Source organism: Ananas comosus, linkage group 14, assembly GCF_001540865.1.
Source record: "Ananas comosus cultivar F153 linkage group 14, ASM154086v1, whole genome shotgun sequence".
Lineage (NCBI taxonomy): Eukaryota > Viridiplantae > Streptophyta > Magnoliopsida > Poales > Bromeliaceae > Ananas > Ananas comosus.
In genome coordinates this window covers 5,422,195-5,446,993 of record NC_033634.1, presented here as the reverse complement: position 1 = coordinate 5,446,993, position 24,799 = coordinate 5,422,195, and the positions used below count along the sequence as shown (strand labels likewise).

At 34.1% G+C, this 24,799-nt stretch overlaps 1 protein-coding gene across 2 annotated transcripts; it reads left to right on the top strand.

Moving 5' to 3' along the window:
- LOC109720106 (nudix hydrolase 9) lies at positions 783 to 24,799 on the top strand. Of its 2 annotated transcripts, XM_020246991.1 has the most exons (10): positions 787 to 1,018; positions 4,220 to 4,294; positions 4,436 to 4,492; positions 4,678 to 4,760; positions 5,135 to 5,193; positions 19,489 to 19,637; positions 20,094 to 20,237; positions 21,971 to 22,129; positions 22,220 to 22,325; positions 24,259 to 24,799. In XM_020246991.1, exons 1-9 carry the CDS (start codon positions 854 to 856, stop codon positions 22,313 to 22,315), a joined length of 987 nt encoding a protein of 328 aa, XP_020102580.1. In that variant the 5' UTR covers positions 787 to 853; the 3' UTR covers positions 22,316 to 22,325; positions 24,259 to 24,799. The 2 variants fall into 2 exon arrangements, with proteins under 2 accessions (XP_020102581.1, XP_020102580.1); XM_020246992.1 differs by lacking the exons at positions 21,971 to 22,129; positions 22,220 to 22,325; positions 24,259 to 24,799 and adding an exon at positions 21,111 to 21,964 and having other exon boundaries at positions 783 to 1,018.

The following is a 24,799-nucleotide window of genomic DNA, read 5'->3' as shown; positions in this document are numbered from 1 at the left end:
CTTTATTTCAAAATTAATCAAATTTAATAGTTTTGAAAATTGTTTTGTAAATAACTTTTTTAACTAAAAACTTACATGCGCATGATATATATTAACATTTTATACACCACAACTTATATTAGATAATAAATATTTTGATATTAAAATTTAATTAAACATATATGACCTATAAATTAATAATTTAAATTCTATTGAATGAATTAGATTTTCAAATCTCTATTAAAAGGTCTTAAGTATATGATACATGTACAAATATACACCTGATACACATATACACTCAGTGCAGAGAATGCTTAATTTAATGCACCCACATGGCCACAAAATGAAGAGAGAAAATAAATTTTTTTTGCACTTGGGATATACTAATGCTTCATACATCATAAAGTATATTAAATAATTAATAAAATATTTAGTAATCAGTAGTGTAAAATAAAATATAACATAAAATACTTAAATAATTTATTATATAATATAAATTTATATTTGACACATAATTTGAAATCGGTGTATGGTGTAATTAAAACATGAGTGTAAGACCCCAATCGGGCCTTTCTAAAATATGGCACAACCACTAAGATCGAATATTCTATCTCTTGTATAATTCTAGCCGTCTAATATATCGAGCTTCATTCATCATAAAAAAAAAATAACTCTCTCTCTCTATATAAGTAAATGACTAATAATATTTGTATTAAATAATTAAAATAATTATTAATACATAATATGATATATACCTATTAATCATATTTATTAAGCAATCTGATCACACTATTTGTTTTAAAAAATATTTGGAACAATTGAGACGTGCCCGCAAAGCTGCTTCTTAAAAAGTTCTCCAAAGCGGTTAAAATCAATGGCGAGGGTCGTCTCCTACCTCCGCCCTCTCCCCCACCTCCTCTCCCCTCTCCTCCCATCGCCGACGATGACGACGATCTCCATTAGCAGCGGCGGCGCCGGAGTCGAAGGCACTTCCTTCAAGCTCCTCCTCTCCTGCCCCTCCGGCCTCCCCCAATCCCGGGTGCGATCCCTTTCCCTCTCCTTTTCGAGCTCCATAAACGCTAGATTCTTTCTTCCTGTTGATTTCTTTCTCGATATCTGATCAGTGGTCTTGTTTGTATGGGAATGGTTGATTTGGATTGATGTAGTAGTTGCTGCTTCGATCGCATCTAGATTTGAACTTTGGCGTTCTTTTCATGCGAATAGATGAACCGTGGATTCTCGTTGCTTCTTGTGATACCCCATTTTTTAGAGGGTCATCCATTTTAGGACTACTCTAGTACTAGCATTCTTAACTTTTTAACCTCTTTACTTCTTAGGTTTAGCCATCGTCCAAAATGGTTAAGAGTTTTAGTCCTATTATATCTCATATATAAGACTATATGGGGTCTCATATTTTTCTCCCCATTTAAGCCCCGATATACTCGTAAGGTTCAGACTTACAAGTATCAAGCAATGTGAGACTCGTCTTACATGTCTTTACCGACCTTGTAGGGGAACCATGCTCTATCCACACCCCATTTAAGCCCCGGCGTACTCGTCAGGTTTAGACTCACAAATATCAGATGATGTGAGACTCGTCTCGCTAGTCTTAACCGACTTTGTAGGGGCCGCACTCTATCTACAATAGTCATCAGCATGAGAGCCTCGCTCTCTTTGCTATATAATCTGGCTCGGTCGAGACTCATATGATATTTTCGACTGATAATTGGCTTTGATACCAACGCCCCATTTTCTAGAAGGTTATCTATCCTAGGACTATTTTAGTCCTAGCACGTTTAACTCTCATAACCTCTTGAATTTAGCCACCGCCCAAAATGCTATAGCTAGGTTAAGAGTTTTACCCCTATTATATCTCATATATAGGACTATCTGGGGTTTCACACTTCTCGATCCAGCTTTGATCGCATCTAGGTTTGGATTTTAGTGTCTTATCATGCGAATCGATGAGCCCTAGTCTTTTTAGTTCCTTGTTGGTTTCTCCTTTGGTCTCCGACCGGAGCTGTTCTTTGTTGGACATCATTGGAACGTATTGTGGTTTAGATTGCTGTACTAGCTGCAGGTTGGATTAGATGTAGAGTTGCGTCTCAGTGTTCTTGTCATGTGAATTGATGAGCCGATCTTTGATTGCGGGGTGATGCTGCTCTTGTGATTGGGACGGGTGGGAAAAATAGATTATTTCTGACTTTTTTTCTGTTTACTGTAAATCTTTCCATTTCTAATGGATCAATCACAAGCCAGGATTTTATTATCTAATTGAACTCTCTTGCCCATCAAAAAGAGATGTTGTATGCACCAAAAACCAAATTAATAATTGACCATAAAAATAAAAAAATTATGTTTTGATCCAAAAACCTGATAAAATGTTAAACTAATTTAGGCTCTCTAGATGTGAGAAATGCGGGCCACATTAATTTGGGCCCAACAAACACATGATTCCACAAAATAAGTTACATGCGACTAGGCAGAGTACTATTCTGGACTTCCAAAAAAATTGTTTCTATTATCTTACTTAAATTGCTTGGAAGTTGGAACAATTACTTTTCTGTATGAACCTTTTTCATCTCATATATAAGTTGTTCACAAAGCAAATCTCAAAGTTGAAGAATCTACTTTGATTGATCGAATCAGTCTCTGTAATTTGGTGCTAAGTTCTGGATTGTTTATTTCAGACATGAGAGATTTTTCTATATATGAACTTGCTGATTTCTTTATCTAGCATGGCGATTCATATATTTTAAGAAACAATGTACTACAAAGTCCTTTGAAAGGATCCAATGAAAGGGCAACATGAAAGAATACCTCATTAACTCCTAGATTCTGAAGTGATTGATGTTCTCTATGATTTATCATCATTCCTTGCAGTGTTTGAAAAGGCGCGCTTCAGACGCGCGCCTTAGCTCCCAGGCGCAAGGCGTGAGTCTCAACGCCTCAGGAAGTGAGACTCGCGCCTCAGATGCGCCTCGTGATATTTACGTTTAATGTGTCTAAGGTGTGGGTTCTTGGGTTTTGAGTTTCTTCAATATATTCTAAAATGTTAAGAAATTTTTTTTAAAAGAATTTCTAATTGAACGCTTTCTTTTCCTTTTCTCTTGGTTGTTCTCTCTTCCACCCCACAATGGCAATAAATAGCAGCGGTAAGAAGAAAGAAGTAACAACAAACACTTTTAAGCTGAAAGTTGAAACATAATTTTTTTTATTTTAAGCTGAGAATATTTATGCATGCGATTTTTTTACTTTTTATGGTTATTTTATATTTATATAACTATTTTAGAATTTTTTAATATAAAACATCCATTTAAAACATGCTTGTTAAGAGTGTTTTATTTTTATTAGATATGCACCTCACCTTCTTGAGGCGCGCGCCTCGCGGTGCGCCTCGCGCCTAGGCTTCATAAGGCCTTTGCGCCTTTTTGCGCTTTGTCAAAAGCCTATATCAATATGAAAGTGCAAAATCAAAGAAGGCCTCAGGAAGTCCTAGATTCTAAAGCAACTGGTATTCATTATGATTTATTAGCATTCCTTGTCCAAAATCTTATATTGATATTTCAATTATTTGGTAGCAACTCCATTAAGACATGTTACTAACTTCACAAATCTAAGACACAGATGCGTCTATGATAAATATACTATGATGTCTCTTTTCAGGAAACATTAGTCACCTAGATTCATCTCTATCTGAAAGTAACGAGATCTCTGCATGACATGCTAAGGGGCCATTTGTTTACTGATTTTGAACATTCTGTGTGTGCTTTACTTTTCTATTTATAGTAGTCGCCAGCTTGCAACTCTGACAAAATTTCCAACCCACAGAAACGTTATGTTCCTGTAGAAATCTCGTTCCGATGGATATGGAATGATAAAATTCCCCACTCCATGGTTATCTAAGATGCCTGCTAGCTGGGAATCTATGACGTTTTCATCACTTTGCTGTAAGCCCCTTATAGTGTCTTGACCTGTCTTGCAAGGTGACAATCTCTCACCATATATAATCGGACATTTAAAGCATTCCTAGAATGCTACAAAACAGTGAAATAAATAGAAGTTATTTAATCCTTGCTAGTGTTGGTGAACTTTCCGAGCGAGAGTAACAATGTGCCACAGACGATGTGATTAATGAACTCATCCATTTACATTTTTTTTCTTAGTGACTGCGAACATTGCTTCTGTTTTTAAGTTGCTCAGATTTGTTTGGCTAAAACTATTATTTTCGTATATGAAGGTTTTTGTCGACTTTGGTCCAGTACATGATAGGGTTCCTCATCCAGATGCTAATTTAGAAGAATCTATAAATGAGGTATAAAGAATCACTTTTTTATCCTCAATGCTATTTGAAAGGTTGCAGAATTTTATTTAGTCAATTTAATTAAATACATTTATGAAATATTTTCTACTGAAATCCATTACATTTTCTGAAAATTTTGATGATGTGCTGCAGATCTGGAATCGTCGACTTCAAGAGAATCCATCCCTGTACAATGGCACAAAGTTCCGGGTAGGTTGTTTTCTATCAGCTTTTTGTATGTTCATAAATCATCAAATGTTTTATTTTTAGCCGAAAGAGTTCTATTTATGTTATCCGCAGAAAAGCAATATCAATAGAAAGGCAAGTGGGTAACAACTAAATTCATTATTTCATATCCAGTCTTGGGCACTTTGACTTTATTATTCATTTCGCAGTATGGAGGATATTCCTTGCTTGATGCAGATGGCTTAGACCAAGAGTTATCTGTTTGCCTTCTACTTGGTCTGACAGATTATAGGTACTCTTCTAGTTTCAGTCCTTTTACCTTAATTCTCTCACCAAATTTTAGTTTTGCCTCTCACATTTAAGTGAGCCTGTTGAACTTTACATTGATTATTGCTAGGTGATATTATGAGATAACAAATTCACATTGTTAAAGTTACTAAAATTGACATGCCTTTCCAGGTCACATTATTTGTTTTTACGGATCACTTTTTCAAGTATTTATAGTATGCTAACAATTAATATGCGGATGTTATTCATCCGCTATAGCACTTGATGAAATTAAGATGAACTTTTCAACTTGTCTCTAAATGCTATGCAAGATATAACCCTTTGGCGATGCTATTGACTATAACAAAGAACTAAAATTATTAGTTGCAACATTTACAGGACATTTATGGGAACAAATTTGAATCCTCTATGGAAGAAGTTTCTTGTTTCATCCGAAGGTAATTTTCGTATATCATGTGAATTATATTTCAACCTCCTATAGTTAAGTGCTAAGAAACATAAACTGTCTTTGCCATATAGTGACTTTGCAAAAACTTCATATATTGATTGAGAAAAGATACATAAATTCTCTGGTCTAAATACGGGGATAATTCACAGTCATGATTTAATGAAGTCTCAAATAGAGAATTCTGTTAGGCCCCGTTTGGATCGCGGGATAAGCGGGGATAACGAAAGTTATCCCCGCTATTCCGCCAAACGGGGTGAACTTTGGCCGGGATATTTTATCCCGGTCAAACCTTGCTATTCCCGGTTATCCCGGAATAGTAAGGGATTTGCTATTCCACCATTTTGGTGGAATAGTGCTATTCCAATGTTTAATTTCAAACTTAATTAAACTTATAAATTGAATTAAACTAAATTATATAAATATAATATGTTATATATTATAATACATTATTTTTATTATAAAATTATTAATTGTACTATATTAATACATATTATTTATATTTAAATATTATAATAAAATTTATAATAAATTATATTTAAATATTATAATAAATTCTTTTTATTAAATTTAAATTTAAGTAGAATTTTTAAAAAATTTATAAATTTATTATAATAAATTATTTTTATTAATTGTTCCCACCACTATTCTTATTTTAAAATTTTAAAAATTAAAAATTTAAATTTTTAAAATTTATAATTTATAATCTCAAAATTAAAGTTTAAAATTTAAATTATAAATTTTAAATTTTAAATTTAAATTTTGATATTTTAAATTTTTGAAATTTAAAATTTGATATTTTATATTTTTTTAAATTTAAATATGATCTTAAATTTAAAGTTTGAAATTTAAAATTTAAAATTTTGAATTTAAAATTTGAGATTTTAAATTTCAAAGTTAAAATTTTAAATTTAGAAATATAAATTTAAAAATTTAAAAATTCAAATTCAAATATAATAAATGGATAATATCATTATTTTTTATTTACAAAACCCATTATTTTTCTTATTCCATCTTACCTAACCAAACGTTATTTTTTTTATTCCAGGAATAATCCAATTTTCATCCAAACGCAAAATTAATCTAATCCTCGCTTATACCTCAATTTATACCTATCCCTGGAATAACCCTTTTTTCCTTATCCCCGAACCAAACGATACCTTAGTGTACGACATTGATAGTTCTAGTTTTAACTGAAGTGATAAAGAACATAAGATTGCAGATGATTTGGAAAGAGTTGTTGGACTTGCCCAAAATCAGTTAAATCCAAAATAAATTTTAAAAAATGAAATAAAATAATAAAAATAAAAATAATAATAGTAAAAAAAAATAATATATATGTATTGAATTGAGCTTCTATACTATTAATAATATTTTGGCTTTTTTATTATATAGTTTTTAACTCTTAGATGAAATATTGTAGGGTTAGGATGATAGTGGTCCCCTAGGGTTGCGTGGTGGTCCCCCTAGGGTTTAGCGGTAGTTGGCTAAATAGTATTGATCAAATAGTAGAAATATTCAAAGGAGTAGCTCTAACAGCTAAAAACTATATAGTAAAATATCCCAAATACTATTGATAGTATAGTAAACGGACTCTATATATATATATATATATAATTGAGCTCCTATGCTTTTAAAAGTACCAAGTTATTGGTGCTTGTAGATTTTTAGCCATTAGATTAAGAGATATGCGGTTAGGATGATATGGATCCCCTAGGGTTGAGTAGGTGGTTGGTTGAATAGTATAATCTAATGGTTGAAAATAATCCGAGGAGATCTAACGGTAAAAAACTTACAAGCGCCAAGAGCTTGGTGCTTTTACAAGCACCATAACTGAACTCTCTCTCTCTCTCTCTCTCTCTCTCTCTATATATATATATATATATATAGAGTTGAGCTAGAATGCTATCGATAGCAAACTGGCTTCGTTGCCACCCATTTGTTTTTTATGATGGAGCCTCCAAATCAACGATCGGCGCCATTGAACATGATCTATACCACTTGAAGCATCTAGAAATCAAATTTCATGCTTTTCCGATATTGTTCTCTTGTCCATCAAGTGGACACAAAATGAACGACTAAAAATGAATATTCTTTAAAAAGTGATGATAGGAATCTTATAATCAAGATCGAGAGTATAAATCTTGTTCTAAATTGTTTAAAGAATTTTCTAACCAAAATTCAATTGATTTGGATATCTTTACACCGTTAAACAAGAAAATGCCTCATATTGACCATTCAAATTATAAATTTTGAAACCCTTTGATCATTAGGTTAATAATGTCTAAAAGATTTGAAATTTGGTTTCTAGATACTTCAAGTGGTATAGATCATGTTCAACGGTGCCGATCGTCGATTTGGAGGCTCCATCATCGAAAACAAATGGGTGGCAACGGAGCCAATTTGCTACCGATAGTATTCTAGCTCAACTCTATATATATATATATATATATATATACGAAATAGATTTAGTGGCGACCAAAGCTGCCGTCATAAGCCAAAATGTCGCCACGAAAAGATTACGACGGCGACAAAACTGTCGCCGCATGGCATCGCCTAAAAGCTTGTCGGAAAACGTATTTAGTGGCGACATAATATTGCTGCTAAAAGTTTTGATATAGTGGCGACAATCTGTCGCCACTAAAAGTTTGAATAAAACACGGCGACAATCTGTCGCTGCTAAAAGTTTGAATAGAAGACGACGACAGCCTGTCGCTGCTAAAATTTTGAATAAAGGATGACGGTTACTAGCGCCACCAATTGACAATGAATAGTTTGCTAGAATTTTTGTTTTTTATTTTTTGACGGCGATTATAGTCGCCGTTAATTGTGTGTTGTAAAGATACCATCTTTCAAATATTGGCAGTATCCAAGTCTCAAAATCAAATTAAATATGAGCACCATGACTCCAATAGTGAAATCTCTATAATGTAATTGATCATAAAATTCCTATAATAAATAAGATTGGATCAAATTAAAGATGTTTAGAAGAGTAAATATGATCATATAGGATAAATCAGCAACTAAGATTGTCTTAGAAAAGAAAGTTAAGAGTATCACTGTAACATTACAATCATTCAACTCACACCCAAAAAACTAGTAAAATGAGATAAGAGTATAATGCTTTTCTAAGCCCACATAGTATCAAATGTAAACTTGTCATAATATACCTAGATTCCTAAACTTGCTTTAATATATTTCGCCAAAATGTTGCTAAAATGTCACCAAAATATTTTGTCATCACTCTCTCTTATAAGCCTGTAGAAAAAGAAGAGAATTTTGTCATCAACTCTTTTATAAACATGTACAGAAAATAAAAAAATTTAATATTATTATAGCAAATAATCTATAATTCAACTAATGCAATGCAATTTGCCCTTCTTTTTGCCTCCATATAGTTGTCTAAATAAGGTAGGAGATGAGAATGTCATAGCAAGAAGAGAAAATTTGCAGCTATTCTTCTTTTTTATAGCTGTCTCTACTTTTCCTGCAATGGTTAATTTTTTTACGCAATTATTGCTGATAAGTGATTGTTTAATGATCAAATTCTGCTTCTGGGCGATTCAAAAGATAAACTCAGTTTCCTGAGTAGCAGAAGCATCAAAACATCCATTTGTCAGACTCCTTGCTGCTAGTTCTAAAAGAAGTGATTTTAGCAGCCAAGGCAAAGAGGCACTAGTCAATTGATGTTTTCGATCTTTACAGTAGTTTAGTTTAATACTCGTTGTTAGTTAACATGTCAAAAAAAAGTAGAGCACATATCCATTTATTATAAAACAATCACATGCGTTTGATCACGATGATCACAAACAGAGATTCAAGAATCACGGACGTAAATTATGGATCGACACAATAATAGTAGATAAGCTTGTTACTATTTCTTAAATCTGTATGAAACATAGAAAGCTATAACTAAATTAAGACCTATTGTATTTAAGTTTCAAGTAGAATATACCACTTCTATCTGCACATGAACAATTAGGAAGGAAAATAAATGAGCAAGTAATTACCCCCAAGTTCTTTAGACTAGCTGTGACATCCTCTTTGCTCTTGGAGAGTTGTCCTCAATCCTTGGAAATCGTAAATAGGAACAAAAATACAAATAAGAAAAGACAACATAGCGCGAAAGAAAGTACAACAAAACAAAATTTTCATTTTAGGTTTACCAAGTAATCAACTTCACTAAGAGACTTACCAACTAACCGTATATTTTTTTATACTTATAATTTAATTTGTCATCACACCATAAGTTTTACTTTAAAGGACAATACAAAGCAAAAGATAACTTGAGGTAAAATATATAATTACCTTTAGCTAAGCAGTTCCTAGAATCATTTTGATCGGAAGGAGGGGATGATGTGGTTGGCATTCCTTGACTCGAAGGTAGGGATGATGTGGTCGACCTTCCTTGACTAGAAGGAGGGGATGATGTGGTTGGCACTCCATATAATTGTACAATTATCTTTAGTTGTTTATTAAATTTAGCTTTAAGTTGTGCCTTAATGTGTGCTTTAGTCTCTTCAGTTTCTTTTTTAAATTTCTCCTCTCTCTAATTCTTCTCCTTTTGTAGATGTGATTCTTTTTCTTCATACTCTCTAGATTGCTTCGGCTCATTTTTCAAATCTACAATTTGTCTCTCAAAATCCTCTTGTGATGCTTTGACTTTTAAGCTCTTAGCATTTATTGGCCTAGGTCCACATCCTAAACCACGAAGATATTCAGAACGTGGACCAAAAGCCTTTGTTAAATGTTCTTCCATTTATAATGGAGGATCGCCTAACTCTTCTCGATACATACCCAAATTTTTTCTGCATTCAACTAGATACAAACGTAACAAGAAATATTTTTATATTTGCATGGCAAATGTTCTTTTTCACTAGTCTAAGCATTTAAAACAAAATATCAAATTTAAATTGAAACTTTTTAAGTTTTCACAATTCTAATGCATATATATAGAATACGAACTAGAGTTGTGTTATGAAATAAGGTTGTTGTACCATAGCATGCTAAGCTTTATCAGAATACCATGTCCCATCGATTCTTCGCTGATGTGTAGCCTTCCAGTATTCAGTCAAATGAGGATCAATCTCAGTTCTTGGATCTCTCTTCAATTTAAAATTAAAATCTTGATATCATAAAAGTAATAATATAAAAAGGTATCCATAAGTTTAATCAATGACAGAATCACTATATCATATAGGACACTAGCAAATGATTTTATTCCATAGATTGAGCTGGTTGATTGTTTTGCTCAATTTGCTTTATTTTGTGCCGACATTCTCTACAAGAAATTAAACATTGTTATGTTTGAATCTACGAATAATTCTTACAAGTTAATAGATATATGTATAAAAAAATTAACAACCTTAAATGGTTTAGAGCCAAAGTATTCAACTAAAGACGCCCAATCTGATTCTATAATATCATATGGACAATTTTAAAGCCTTTCCTCATCTATCTCGAATTGTTTATAATTTAGATGCTTGCGATGTCTTCAATCTCTATACATATGATTGAAATTGTATATGACTTCCTTTCTAAAACCATCAATTCTATTATATTTTTCCTTAAAAATAGTAATTTTGTACAACTGTGCTTTAGAATTCTTGCTTTCTCCCACCATTGCCTATCAATTACCATAGATATACAATTATTCAAATAAACAAGAAATATTATTAAAAATTAAAAGCAAGTTGATCAAGTATATTATCACCAAACACACATAAAAATGCAAGAGACAAACAAATGATAAATTATTACCTGAGAACAAGGTGGGTCAAGTTTCATTCAAAATGGAATTGTTATCATCATTATTACAATTTAAGAGGTCCTCTTTGTGCGCTTCTACACTAATAGTGACCTCACTGACATCAAATACAATCTCTTGTTCGTTAGCTCTAGCTAACTCAAAATTACGTAAATCGTTGTCGCTATCGTCATCATTTCTATAGAAATTACCTATGTTCTTATTTTCTTGAATTGGTATTGATGCAGACTTCTCTGGATTAGTAGCACTATTTTCTATTATAGGCACATCAAAAAGATCTAGAGGTTGTGTCTTGACAACAACTTACCATTTAGAATCCTTTATATCTTTGCCATAATATACTTGTTGAGCTTGTGATGCCAAGATATATGGATCAGTTGTATTAGGGAACAATTCACAATCAACATTAACTAAGAAAAACCCATTTTCAACCTCCTTATATCCCCGACCACAGTTGTACACATCCCATCAACGACATTTAAATAAAGCAACCTTTTTTGATCCTTGGTATTGCAGTGATATATAAAATTAGCCCATAGTATTCCTTTTTGCTTAGCCTATCATCTCCATAAACAAATACCTCATTATTTTGAGTCTTCAAAAATATCTCATGCTCTTTTGTGTGAAATCTGAAACTATTAATTAAATATCCAGAATATTTATGCACTCACTTATCTGGACCTCGGGCTAGGTGTAATAGCTCTTGTGATATTGTTTCATCTTGGTTATCAAACATCTCCGCTATTTTAGCTTGAAACCAGCCAAAAAATTGTTCTTCGTGCCACCGCTCTACATCACTACTGTACTTTCTGCAAACCTCTTCAACATGTCCCCCATGCATTAAATTATCAAGTTGATATTAGAAAGTATAAAAGAAAAAAGTAGTCAAACTAGAACTACTAATTTAAATCCTTACCTAATATAAGGTACAGCTTCTTCACAATTTTTGAGAACGTACAGAGTTGCCTGCTTCCAATAAGAGATAGTTAATTGCTCAATTTTGGAATTATTTAGAGGAGAACTGCATTTGAAAAAAATGGCCAAGCCGGAGCTGTTTTGTGGTGGATCACCCTTATAATTTCTCCCGACACAATTCAATCATGTTTCAACATCATGCAAGCATTTGGAACAAAAATTTACACATTCTCGTGCAATTATTCCTTCTACTATAGATCCTTCTGGACGAACCTTATTATGAACATATGATTTGAGCATGCGCAAGTACCTATTCAATATAATATTAATACCACATTTTTCTAAAAAAATAAAAAATAAAAAATAAAAAATATACCTTTCAAATGGGTACATCCATCTATATTCAACAAGGCCAGCAATTTTCGCCTAAGTTGCAAGGTGAATTGATGGTTGAACCATGATATCAAAGAATGCAGGTGGGAATACTCTCTCAAGAGCACAAAGTCAAAACAATTGAACTTTTCAGTCCTTCCAAATCACTTACACAATGATTTTGAGCATAACTCTCTAAAGTAGGCACTAAACTTGATTAAGGCATTAGAAATATATTTCCTTAACAATCCGCGAATACCTTATGGGAGGTGACGATGTAATAAACAATGAATGTCATGACTCTTCAAATTTTGAAGCTTACTTTCATGTTTATTGACACATCTAGAAATGTTTGATGAAAATCTATTTGGAAGCTCTAATCCATTAGAAATTGGCAAAATGATTGCCCCTCATCCTTGGATAGTTTGTAATGAGCACTAGGCATTTTATATATTTTGTTGCTACCAATTGTTTGAATTTTATTTTGTATGCCCATCTCCTTATCCTCCATTGGTATCAAGTGAAGTTCCTTTCTTAAACCCACCAACATCAAATCCTTTCGTGTATTCAGATTATCGTTGGATTTTCGGTCTATATTCATAAGTGTGCTAATTAGATTATCACCGATATTCTTCTCAACGTGCAGAACATCCAAATTGTGTCTATCAACAATGCATGCGAATACGGCAAGTTGAAGAAAATGCTATATTTTCGCCAATTTAAATAGCACATTTGCTGTTGAGAACATTTCCTTTTTTTATTTACCTTACCAAAAGTTACTTGCTTCATTTGACTCAATTGCTCTAGCACTTCATCACCAGATAAAGTCTTAGGTGCAAGACGATTCTTTTTAGTTCCGTCAAATGATTTTTTGTCAGGTCGCCATTTATGATTATGTAACAAGAAACGATGGTGACCCATGTAACAAAAGTTTTTCCATACTTCAATCTTTTCGGAACTGTATCCTTGTTGCAACAAGGACATGCTAGATCTCCTTTCGTACTCTAACTAGATAAATTGGCATATGCTGAAAAGTCATTTATAGTCTAAAAATAGGCAACACACATTAAAAAGTTTTTTTTTTGGATGCATCATATGTCCTAATCCTTTCTTTCCACAAATCATTCAACTCGTCAACTAAAGTTTCCAAATATACATCTATATCATTACCAGGAGCTCTTGGACCAGGAATAAGTAGTGATATCATAAAATTATCATTTTTCATGCACAACTATGGGGTTAAACCCATCACTTGCTAAGCCCAATCTAATAATACGTGGCTCTATGGCAAACTCAGGATGGATATAATCAAAATGCTTCCAAGCCGATTGTTACGACATATTTAGTATCTCATGCTATATAAGGATACTATATATTACGACATATTTAGAGTAGGATTATATGATATGAGATACCTAGTTATATTGTTACTATATTAGACATTGTTACTATATTAGACTCATCTCTTGTTCTATATAACATCATCAATAGAATCCATGAGGGTATGCCTTTTGCCCTTCTTTCATAGTATCAGAGCACTAAATATGTCGTAATGCCGATGAATAAGCCGGATGCTGTAAAATTCCATCGTTTTGCCGAGCATCACTATGCCACCTCACATTAGTGGCCGTCATTTTTATTCATGTACAATCTTTGTAATCTCGATGTAAGTGGAAAGTAATGCAAAACCTTTTGAGGAATTTGTTTTTACTTTCTTAAGACTACTTCCTCTCTGCTACTGAAGATCCACGGTCCACCTAGACTCACCACATATGGGGCATGTATCATTATTTGCAAGCTTCTTCGCAAGATCACACAGTCATTCTTGCAAGCATCAATCTTCACATAATCCAATCCTAAATCTTTAATTATCTTTCTTGTCTCATAATATGATTTTGGAATGTTTGCACTATCTGCTAGTAAATCGATCATAAACTCTAATAATATTGTAACTGACTTATCAGTCCAACCATTGAGACATTTGAGATTCAACAAATGTATTATAATCGATAATAATTTTGAGCTTTAGGAATAGGATCTTCAGGATTAGTACACTCTATTATCTATATCAGCAGTTGTAGAGTTCCCTTCATGTCCAAATAAGTCCTCAAGCATTGTCTTCATATATTTGCAGCTCTCATCTATAGAAGTATGACATCTTCCGCATCACTTTCACTACTTTATTCATCCGACAATTCACCATAATGATGCCATTTAGTATAACTTTGACGAATCCTGTTACGAAATAAGTCATACTTCACTTCTGTTCGGCTTTTTTAGTCTAACACTGTAACATTTAGCACATGGACAACGAATTCTTTTCACATTTCCTAATCTTTTAAATGCGAAATCTAAGAATGTGTCAATCCCTTTTTCATATTCATTACATGCTCGCTTCTTAAGAGTCATCCAACTTCTATCAATTTCCGTCTTCCTACAATGAGATAATCAAACATACTGTAAGATAATATAGTAAAATCAAAACTATTAAAGTTGAAGTGTCCATTCCAAAATGCGCTATAGTTCAAATACTTCCTCTTCTACTTGATCCATAGTAAATAGACTTTAGAATACAAACCTATAAAAACCTATGAAATACCAAATATATATCATCAAATCAAATACTATACTATTTGAACCAGTTACTAATTCTTATTAATTCCATAGCATATACATACATAAATACATACATTATATAAATAACATTTCATATATAGTTTATTAAATACATAATAAATAATATTATAGCTATTATATATTATATAACATTTATATCAATTATATTATAATTATATAGACTATAAAAGAGTCACAAGAAATAGTACTATACAAAGCAAACAATTTAAGAAGCAATGTATACAAGCTAATAGAAGGTGCAAGAAATATTAAATTTTTAGAAAATTATTTTTTCTAAGCAAATTTAGAAGCATATGAAGTTAAAGAAATAAAATTTTAGAAATAACTTTTTTTAAGACAAATTTAACATTAAAAAATACATTAGAATTGTATGTTAGAATTAGGAAGCAGAAAAAAAAAAATGGAGAGAATAGCCAAATATTTCAATTGCCAAAGAAAGCGGGAAACTTTAACATTTTTACCTTGGTCTGGGTGAAAGAACACAATCCTGCACGCAGATCTGAAGGACCAAATAAGTAAACGACCTTAATTTCCATGCTGCTTGCGATCGGAGACTCAAGATAGTCGAAGACTATAATGTTATACATACTGGTGATCCTGATTAGCCTCAGCCGCGCGTGCTGTTACGGTATTGCCACGCTGCGCCGGCCTGGTGTGACGATATGACAGTTGTTCGACCTCTAATCCTGCCGCGCACCCCCCCCCCTCCCGCCTCGTCCTTCTCCACCGGCTTGTCTGCTGGGAGCTTCGCTGTCGCTTCCTGTTTCTCCATTAATAAATAGTAGTAAGTAATTCTCCAAAATAGTAGTAACATATAATGAATTAATGCTCAAGGATCAAACGGTCCCAACAACTGTAACTAAATCCTAAATTTCCGCGTAAAAAAGAAAGAAAAAAAGGAAACACAAAATAAGACAGTGAGAAGGCAGTAGGCATCGAGAGGACATCAAAGAGCTTGGACATGCCCTCGTCGTTAGATGCACGAAGACGTGAGCGGCAGAGCACGGCGGACCGGATTTTGCTGAGGAAGAGGAGACATAGGCGACGGGGCTCGACGGATTGGAGTTTGTTGAAGAAGATGCGGGGGAGCGGAAGAGGCTCAACAGGAACACAGAGAGATGAGGAAATGGGAGGATAATGAAAGAGATTTAGGGATTTTAACTTGTATATATTATTTACCTGTTTTTAATTTGTCAAAAGACAAAAAAAATCAACTATTTATGCAATGACTCAATCCGCTAGCAATAATAACTCGCTGGGCCCAAACCACTGGCCCAAAATGCTTAAGCCCGGTTATTATTACTAGCATGTAGGCCTCATATATTCTAATCAGAATTAGTTTCCCACCCGATGTGCGACTATTGGGGCGTTACAAACTCTCTATGTTTAGACCCTGACATCCTCGTCCGGTCCTAACCAGATCACAGATACAGACCATAATTACCAGGCGATCTGAGATTCTAGAGGTGGCTCCTATGGATTCAAGAGGTGGCTCCCACCAAATTCGTTGGTGCATATTTGCTAGTTTAGTAGGTATGCGTTGTTACGCCTCGGGTTGGGGCGTGACAATTTACATATAACATATAAAATAAGTAAGCGCCAGTGGTCCAACAAAAATAAATGATAACGTTGGTTGGTGAAAAAAAAAGGAGGGAAGTAATGGCGGGATGTATGGAAAAATAAATGATGGTACTAGTTGGTGAAAAAAAAGAGGGAAGTAATGGCAGGATGTATGAAAAAATTATTATCGCCGCTAATGCTTCGACTTTTTCCCGCGACAAAACATCACCGCTATTTATTAAGTATTGATGGCGACATACAGTTGTTGCCACCATTGTTTATGTATTGGCGGCGACAATTATATTTCACCACTATATCTTTTACATTGGTGGCGACAATAGTTGTCGCCACGAAAAAGTCGCCGCCAAAATTCCTTTATCTTGTAGTGTAATTTGGCTGGAATGCTTCTAATAGCACCAATGCATTGGTGCTATTAGGCCTTCGGCCCTTGGATGAAGGGATATGTGTTTAAGATGATAGTGATTCCCTAGGGTTGAGTGGGTGGTTGGTTTAATAATTTGATCTAATAGGTGGAAATGGTCAAAGGGATAAATCTAACGGTGGAAAACTTGGTAGCACCAAGTGCTTTGTGTATTAGAGGCACCCCAGCCGGACTCTCTCTCTTTTCTCTCTCTTTTTCTATATATATATATATATATATATATATATATATATATATATATATATATATATATATATATATATATATGGGCAATTGCTTATATACTCCTGAAAAGTTCCTGACTTTTCGATTTACCCCTCTTAGAAGGCTAATATTGAAAATACCCTCTTTATGTTCCAACCTATTTCTAATATACCCCTAGAGTTAAAATCTATTAATTAATTCTGTTAACTCTGTAAAATTACTATTTTGCCCTTTCAAATATACCCTTCCACCATCACTGACTTTCTTATTTGCCCTTAAAGTAAGGGGCACAAAAAGTATTTTGACTTTTGGTCTTTTCCAATATAGCCCTCTACTGTCACCAACATTTCTTATTTGTCCTTAAGTTAAGGGCAAAATTGGTATTTTAAATTTTTTTAACTGCGGTAGATGTTTAACTCACGTTTAACCCAAGTTAACTTAACAGGAGATAACTACAGGGGTATTTTGCAATAACGGTGAAACATATGAGGGGTATTTTAGAAAGAAAAAAAAAAGTAGGGGTAAATCGGATATTTTCAAACGTGTGAGGGGTATATAGGCAATTATCCCATATATATATAAGAGCAGAATCACCCGTCTCTCAATCGAATGTCGGAAAATCCGGGATCACGATCCCATGTCATAGCTCGCAGATCTTCGAGATCCCCTTTTGGTTCACAGAGATCTCGCGTAATCATCATCACGATCTCGGAGATTTGGAGAATTTGGCTCTCGGAGGCCTATAAAAGAGCGAGGAGGAAACGATGCAGAGGGGTAGGAGCACGGGCACCCACATACACAGATTGCATAGAAAGGAAGAAAAAAAAATAATAAAAATAAGGGTGTAGAGGAAGACGAAAAAGAAGAACAAAGAAAAGAAAAAAGGGGGAAGTAGAAGAAAGAGAGCAGTTTGGTTCCGCCTATCGGCTCGTGGCCAACTCTACTGCTGCCACCGTGTCTGCATTGACGCCACCATTGCCGTTTTCGCCGTTGTTGTCCCCCAAGCCTTTGCCACCACCAAAGTCAAGGTCGAAGCTGACAATCGCTCCCACTGCTTCGAGAGCAAGATAGTGCAAGAAAAAAAGGGCTAGAGTACTTCTTTTGTTTGCTCACACTAAGATGTACCATATAATATGCTTTTATTAACAAAATTATCACATTTTGTACTAAAGAAAACAAGAAGACTTATTTGCAGTAAAAAAGAAATCGTCTACTTCTTACTTTCTTTCTTACCTAAAACCGATTATTCTGAGAATTCAAAGTCATCTATGTAAGCGTCGTTTATTTGTTTGCTTAAAAAAGGGTTGAGTTATTGAGAGTTGGAGACTGTTTCATGTACACATACGTTTGTCTTTTCCTTAAGTAAGAAATGTCTTAGTCCTCATAATACTATGCACTATATTGTAGTTGGCTCAAATAGAAAGCTCCCTTTTTTGTAGTATTATTATGATACTGTAAATTTGTAGTTAATCTTGCGTCCTTATTACAGACTATATATTCTCTTATTTTCAAACGAATATATATGATGAACACCTAGATAGTCTTATTATTATTATTATTATTATTATTATTATTATTTTCTTCTTTTGAAGTTAATGGAATCATTGTTGGGTAGAGTCTATATCAGTTTCAAAGTTCAAGGATTTAGTCCAACAGTAAAGAGGCAGCACTTAATTATAAAGACAATGTGTTAATCTAGCCTAATATCTTGGATTTTACGGTTATCGCAAGCTTGGGTGTGTATATATTCTATGACTCTGCTAAACCTTTAATTTCCTGCTCTACTAATATTCATGTAATATTGCTATTATTATTATTATTAGTATCATAATTTTTTTTAAAAAAAATTAAATATCTAGAGGACGGTATTTTGATCATGACCAGCTTAATCGAAGGTGGTCCAAATGTGACAAGAGAGTGCAATAAACTGGGTACCTGCGGGTACCTGGGAAGCATGAATTCTTTAATCTCTAATCCCCTAAAGTCTTTTTGCCTTTTTGGACTATATATATATATTTTTTTCTCTCGCTTTTAAAGGATATATAGTCGAGAAAGGTGCATCCCTAATAAATAACCATTTTTGTTTATTTATTTAAATTTCTTGTTTTTCTCTTTTCGGGAAAACAAGAGTCAGAGAATGATGCAGAAGGATTACTAATCCTGTTACTGTTTCTGATTCTTTATGAACGTACTGTGAATATAGAGAATAATAACTATGTGCTTCGTGCCTCGCAATGTTAAATTTATTTTAGCTTAGATTTGTCATTTCATGTAGTTTGCAGTTTTCTTTGTAGAGGCCCAGAAGAAAATGATTTATTTAATGTTGTACTAGTGTTTTTTGTTATTTAGAACATGTTGTACAAATAATAATTGAAATTATTTTCTTATAGATGACTCAGTGTGTTGTCGACACATGTCAAATCCATTGGGTAATGGTGCAATAGTGCAAACATCAGACAGAAGGATTCTAGTATTGCAAAGAAGCAATAATGTGGGAGAGTTTCCCGGTTACTATGTTTTTCCTGGAGGTCATTCAGAGGTAATCACATAACCTTGTGTATTGTAATCATGGACCTGGCCTACCGCATCAGCTGTGGACTGACCATTGCATCTCCATCCCAGATCATACTCTTAATCCAACCAACCAACTCATTTTCTTTTTATTAAAAAAAATTTGAATCAAGAAAAGCAACTTATGGGTGGTGAGGATTGAAGTATGGGATAAGATGGACGGAGATCCAATGGGTGGTCCACATAACCTTGGTTGCCTTGGTCCAGGCATACTTTCTCGATCGCCCAATTTTGTGACCTTATATATTTATTCTTAACTGGATATTTTATTTTCTTGTGAAGTTCCTGTAAGAAAGGAAATAGGCTGTTATTTACATACTCGTCCGAGCGGACATTAGATACATTAATCTAGACTGGACTAATAAAACAATCAGAAGCTTGCTCACATGAAACTTTTTGAAGTTTTGTCTCCTTTTCTCTGCAGCCACAAGAAATTGGAATCTCAGAACATGAAACTGATAAAAATTCGATGGATTCTCGGCTTTTGAATGAAAAGGTTTCCCAAGAGATGTTCGATGGAATTATCCGCGAAGTGGTCGAGGAAATTGGAGTTCCTGGAGAGTCTTTGGTAACATGACAACTTAATTTTTTCTCTTTTTTTTTGGCCTTAGAGTGAACCGAGAAACTGAATTGAACCAATGACTCAATTCAGTTTGGTTTAGTTTTTGGAAAAACCGTCCATTTTGGCTTGCATTTATGGCAAATTTCGATTTGCTATTGGTTTCTCGATAAGACAACTGGTTTTCAGCTGAACCAAACCAGTTTCACTTTTTTCAGAAAATAACAATGAAAACAAAATATTTCAAAGGTACAAGTGTGTGAAATTAATAGCAAAAGCTGGGAGTGTGGGGTTTTGACCTGCACCTAAGCAGCAGAGCAAGGGGTGAAAACGGTTTAGTAAGATTGGATTTTGGAAGAAATTATTTTTGCATCTGTAATTAATTTGCAGATTCAAATCCAGATACAAATTTTAAAAGGATACTAAACTTCATTACCATATTTGATAAACATATGTACAGATATGGATTTTGGACGGTTGTGGAAGAAATGAATTAAGGACAACTACAGATATGGACCTAATGTGGAATAATTCTAATACAAACTGTACTTGTTTCAAATATGAATATGAATTTGATTTTGAGACAGATATGAGTATAATCTAACTACAGTAGAAACAACTTAAAAATGCTAAATTTGAAAAACATAGTAAAGTAATCAATTGTTCAATATAGATTACTTAGTACATTCACTATTAACTTAAGCTACTGGAAAACATATTATCAAACGAAATATTTTATATTTACATGAATTTCAACATGAATATGCAACTCACAGAAGATCAGATTTGAGAGTAAAGAAGGAGATTTAAAGTGGGTTACCCACATTAGGTTTTAATTCTAAATTACTTCAATTTGATCTGCCACTGCTGCACCTATTTTAAGATGGATATTGGAGCAATGAAGCTGTAGTTGAAGAGCTTTGACCACATGATCTTGATGATGTTGACGAAGGTGATGGTGTGGCAGTGGAGTTGATAGCAAAAGGAAGCGAAGCGACCAAGGAGGCTAGGGCAAGGGAATAGATTGGGTGAGGGTGTAGATTAGGCGGAGGAGGCCGAGGTGAGGGATGGGGACGCAGGAGGTGAGGGGTGAGGGAGGCAGGCAGACAAGGTTGGGGAGGCTGGTGGTGAAGGAGCGATGCGGAGGCTAGAGGGAGAGAGGGCCGGATGAATCCCCAAGGTGATGGAGAGATGCGGAAGAGGCCAAGATAAAGGAGAGGTAGAGGAGGGTAAGGAGACCAGTGTTGTGGAATGGAGATGGAGGAGCCTGGGGGTTACATGAATAAGGTAGAGAAGATTACAGGTGAGTAAAGAGGCAGGGTGGCAGAGGCAGTTGGGGGTGAAGGAGAGAGGCGACGAGGCCAGGGGGAGGAGGCAGGGAGGCAAAGAAAGCCATAGTGATCGGTATGGGAAGACAGCAAAATTGGCAAAGGAGGTCATGTGAGAGAGTAGGCGACAAGTTAGGGCAAAATGGGAGCTAGAAATGATTTTTTGAGGGAAGTCTATACAGGTTTGATAATGCACATCAGTGCATGCGTAGCTGTATGTTCTCATTATGTTACAGTTCTGTTTTCTATGTTCTTGGTGAATATCAGTTGGTAATTGGATCTACATCTGCTGTTATGGTGAATGCTCAAATTATTGTTCCTATACCTTATCTTTTTAGAGTATATCATGCCATTTGTTTTCATTCTTCAAGTAATTCTACTCTCTACTTTCTGTCACTAAGACTTATTCTGCAGACAGAGCCTGTCCTTATTGGCATATCTCAGAGGGAAATGAATGTCAGACCTACTGCTTTTTTCTTTCTAAAATGCATGATGGAGTCAAGTGAAATTTACAAGCTGTACTCGAGAGCTCAAGATGGATATGAATCCACTCAACTATATGCAGTTACTATGGTTTGTATAGACTCTGTCTGCAATTATTTTTAACGTCTCTTTTTTTTTTGTTCTTTAATTTCTTTATCATGATGGATATTGGAATATCAGGATGATTTAGAGAGAATGACGCTGCACATGCCTGGCTGCCACCGCGGTGGATTTGCTCTATACAATTTGATGATACAAGCCAGCAAAGATGTTTGATTATTTTGGTGTAAGTTTCAGGCAAGGTTTAAAGTGCCGTGGCACGGGGGCGTTCCGCTGTCTGCCTGGCACGGTACGGCATTGGCACGCTTCCGTGCCGACACATGGTACGCTTGCGTGCCGATGGATACGCATGACCTTCTATTGGCACGCTTTGGCACGGATTTATTTTAGTTTTTTTTTATTTCAATAAACTCTTATAATATTATTTTGAAAGATTTAATCAAATAATTATGAATATTTGCTATGTATAGCTTATTATACTCATCAATTAATATACTTGTAAACCTTTTTGTATGTAAAGTACAACTATACCTGATGCAGAATAGAAACTTTTACAGGTTAGAATTTTTAAAATGCAAAGATATCTTTTTTTTTTCTTTTTTCTTTTGACCATATTACAGTCTTTCTTTTATAAAGTACAAAAAAATAAATTTTAAAATTATTTTAAAAAATTATTTTTTAATTAATTTTTTTTTAAAAATTAGTATATCTATTAAAAAAATTAAGCGATAAATTATATGACAAATAAATTAAATAAATTTAAGTATTAATTAATTTAATTTAACTTTTAATTTTATCAGCATTTTTAATTTTCTAACGCAAAAATAAAATTTTATGTTTGATGTGCCTTAAAATTTGTTTATTGAGTTCGATTTTGCTTCCCTAATTTGGTAAAAGTTTTGCAGTGCGACAAAATTTGATAAAATAATTTGTAAAGAAAAAATGGATGCCTACGGTGGAAGCGGAGAGATTGGATATGTAAATTAAAAATGTCCTATATTGATAAACAAAAAAAAACTATAATTTTTTTAACTTGCCTAACAAATAGATTTTCGATTTGTAATATTTTTTGAGGGTTGTAGAGTACCCAGAATACTTCGGGTACTCCAAAAAATAAAACAAAAAAAAAAAGTAAAAAAGTAAAAAGTAAAAAAAAAAAAAGCAAAAATTTTTTTTTTTTTTGCACAGTGCCAGCATTGCACTGTGCCGTGGCACGCATCGCCGTGCCGCTCTGTCTCGTGCGGCACGGCCCCGAGTGCCGCAGCACGGCCCCGAGTTCGAGACCCCCTATACCGTGCCTTTTTCTTGGTGGCATGGTACGTGCCGCATTGGCGCACGGCCGGCACTTGAATCTTTGGTTTCAGGGTTGCTTCTTTACACTAATTCTTATTCATTTGCAAATAAAAATGCATGTAGACTCCCTTAAACGATAGGCTATTTTGAATTAGACCCTCAAATTTTATTTTTCAAATTAACATTCTGTTAACGTTTGTTTGGTTTGATTCAAGTTATTTTGCAGTTGAATTGGTGACTAATTCAAACAGCTAACAGCTAGCCATTTTACTAACTTTCAAGGAATCGCCTTGTCACCTGATTAACTTGAATCAAAACAAGAAAACCTTGGCGAGGTGTCAATTAGAAATAGAAAAGTTGTAGGGTATTTTCAAAACTGCTTATTGTTTCAAGCAACTTTTAATCTTTCTTTATGTTTGGCGGGATAGCAGTAGCTATTCCCAACTAAAAGAGGCTGAAGGCCTATTTGGGCACCCAGAATTAGATTGGATAGGATAAGAAGAAATTAATAACTCTGCAGAAAGGTTTAGTAATTCAAATAATTTTGCTTGGATGAGATTATCGAATCCTACACGAGGTTGGGATTATTCAAAATATCTTTTTTCCACTTAACCAAATTCCTCCCCTCTACCCATAATGACCTATGGTGCCCTTGAGTCACTAAACCTTCCCTCTCTCTCCGACGCTATGCTCTCATTTTATTCTATCCAATCTACTCGCAAATTTCAAACGGGCCGTAAACTTTCTTTTCTTTTCTTTTCTTTTCTTTTCTTCCATTAACAAGCCTGGGCCATAAACTCTCTTTTCTTTTCTTTTCTTTTCTTTTCTTCCATTAATAAGCCTTGTAAATTTTCTCTGTTGTGTAGAAAATATCAGCAACAATTGGACTAAGAGAGGACAACCCGAGGGGCGATTTGTATCACGGATAAGGCTTGGAATTGTTGAATAAAGCTCTTTGGTTCGAAAAAAGAAGATAGTGAATCATTCACACTTGATAAGATGGCCACAACATAAAAAGGATTACTGGTAGAACTGATTACCTGCTCCACTATCCTATCACAGGTGAGGAGCCAACTACCTTTGTTTTGTAGGGTTTTGACCACCTTGTTAACTCGGAGATTCACAAGAGAGGCATCATTCATTCTGGCAAGTACATTATATACCATAAATAACTGGTATTTGATCTAAACAATTATTAATCTCAGGTTGCTTTAAAACAAAAAAAAATTGTTGCTTTATTATTATTTTTCCTCGTCCTCTTGCCGGGAGAATATAGAAGATTTTGTAGAAGAGATGTAAGAGGCTTGAATTGCGGTTATATTTGATCTACCATAATTACCAGATATTCGTTATGCCTTTCTATGCTTGTTTATTATCGGATATTGGTAATAAATACCTTTCTATGCT

Excerpts from the sequence above, each read along its gene's own strand:
- LOC109720106 (XM_020246991.1), top strand. The coding sequence starts at position 854 with ATGGCGAGGGTCGTCTCCTACCTCCGCCCTCTCCCCCACCTCCTCTCC. Across the intron at positions 1,019-4,219 it reads CCGGCCTCCCCCAATCCCGG|GTTTTTGTCGACTTTGGTCC; the intron begins GTGCGATCCCTT and ends TCGTATATGAAG. Across the intron at positions 20,238-21,970 it reads GAGTTCCTGGAGAGTCTTTG|ACAGAGCCTGTCCTTATTGG; the intron begins GTAACATGACAA and ends CTTATTCTGCAG.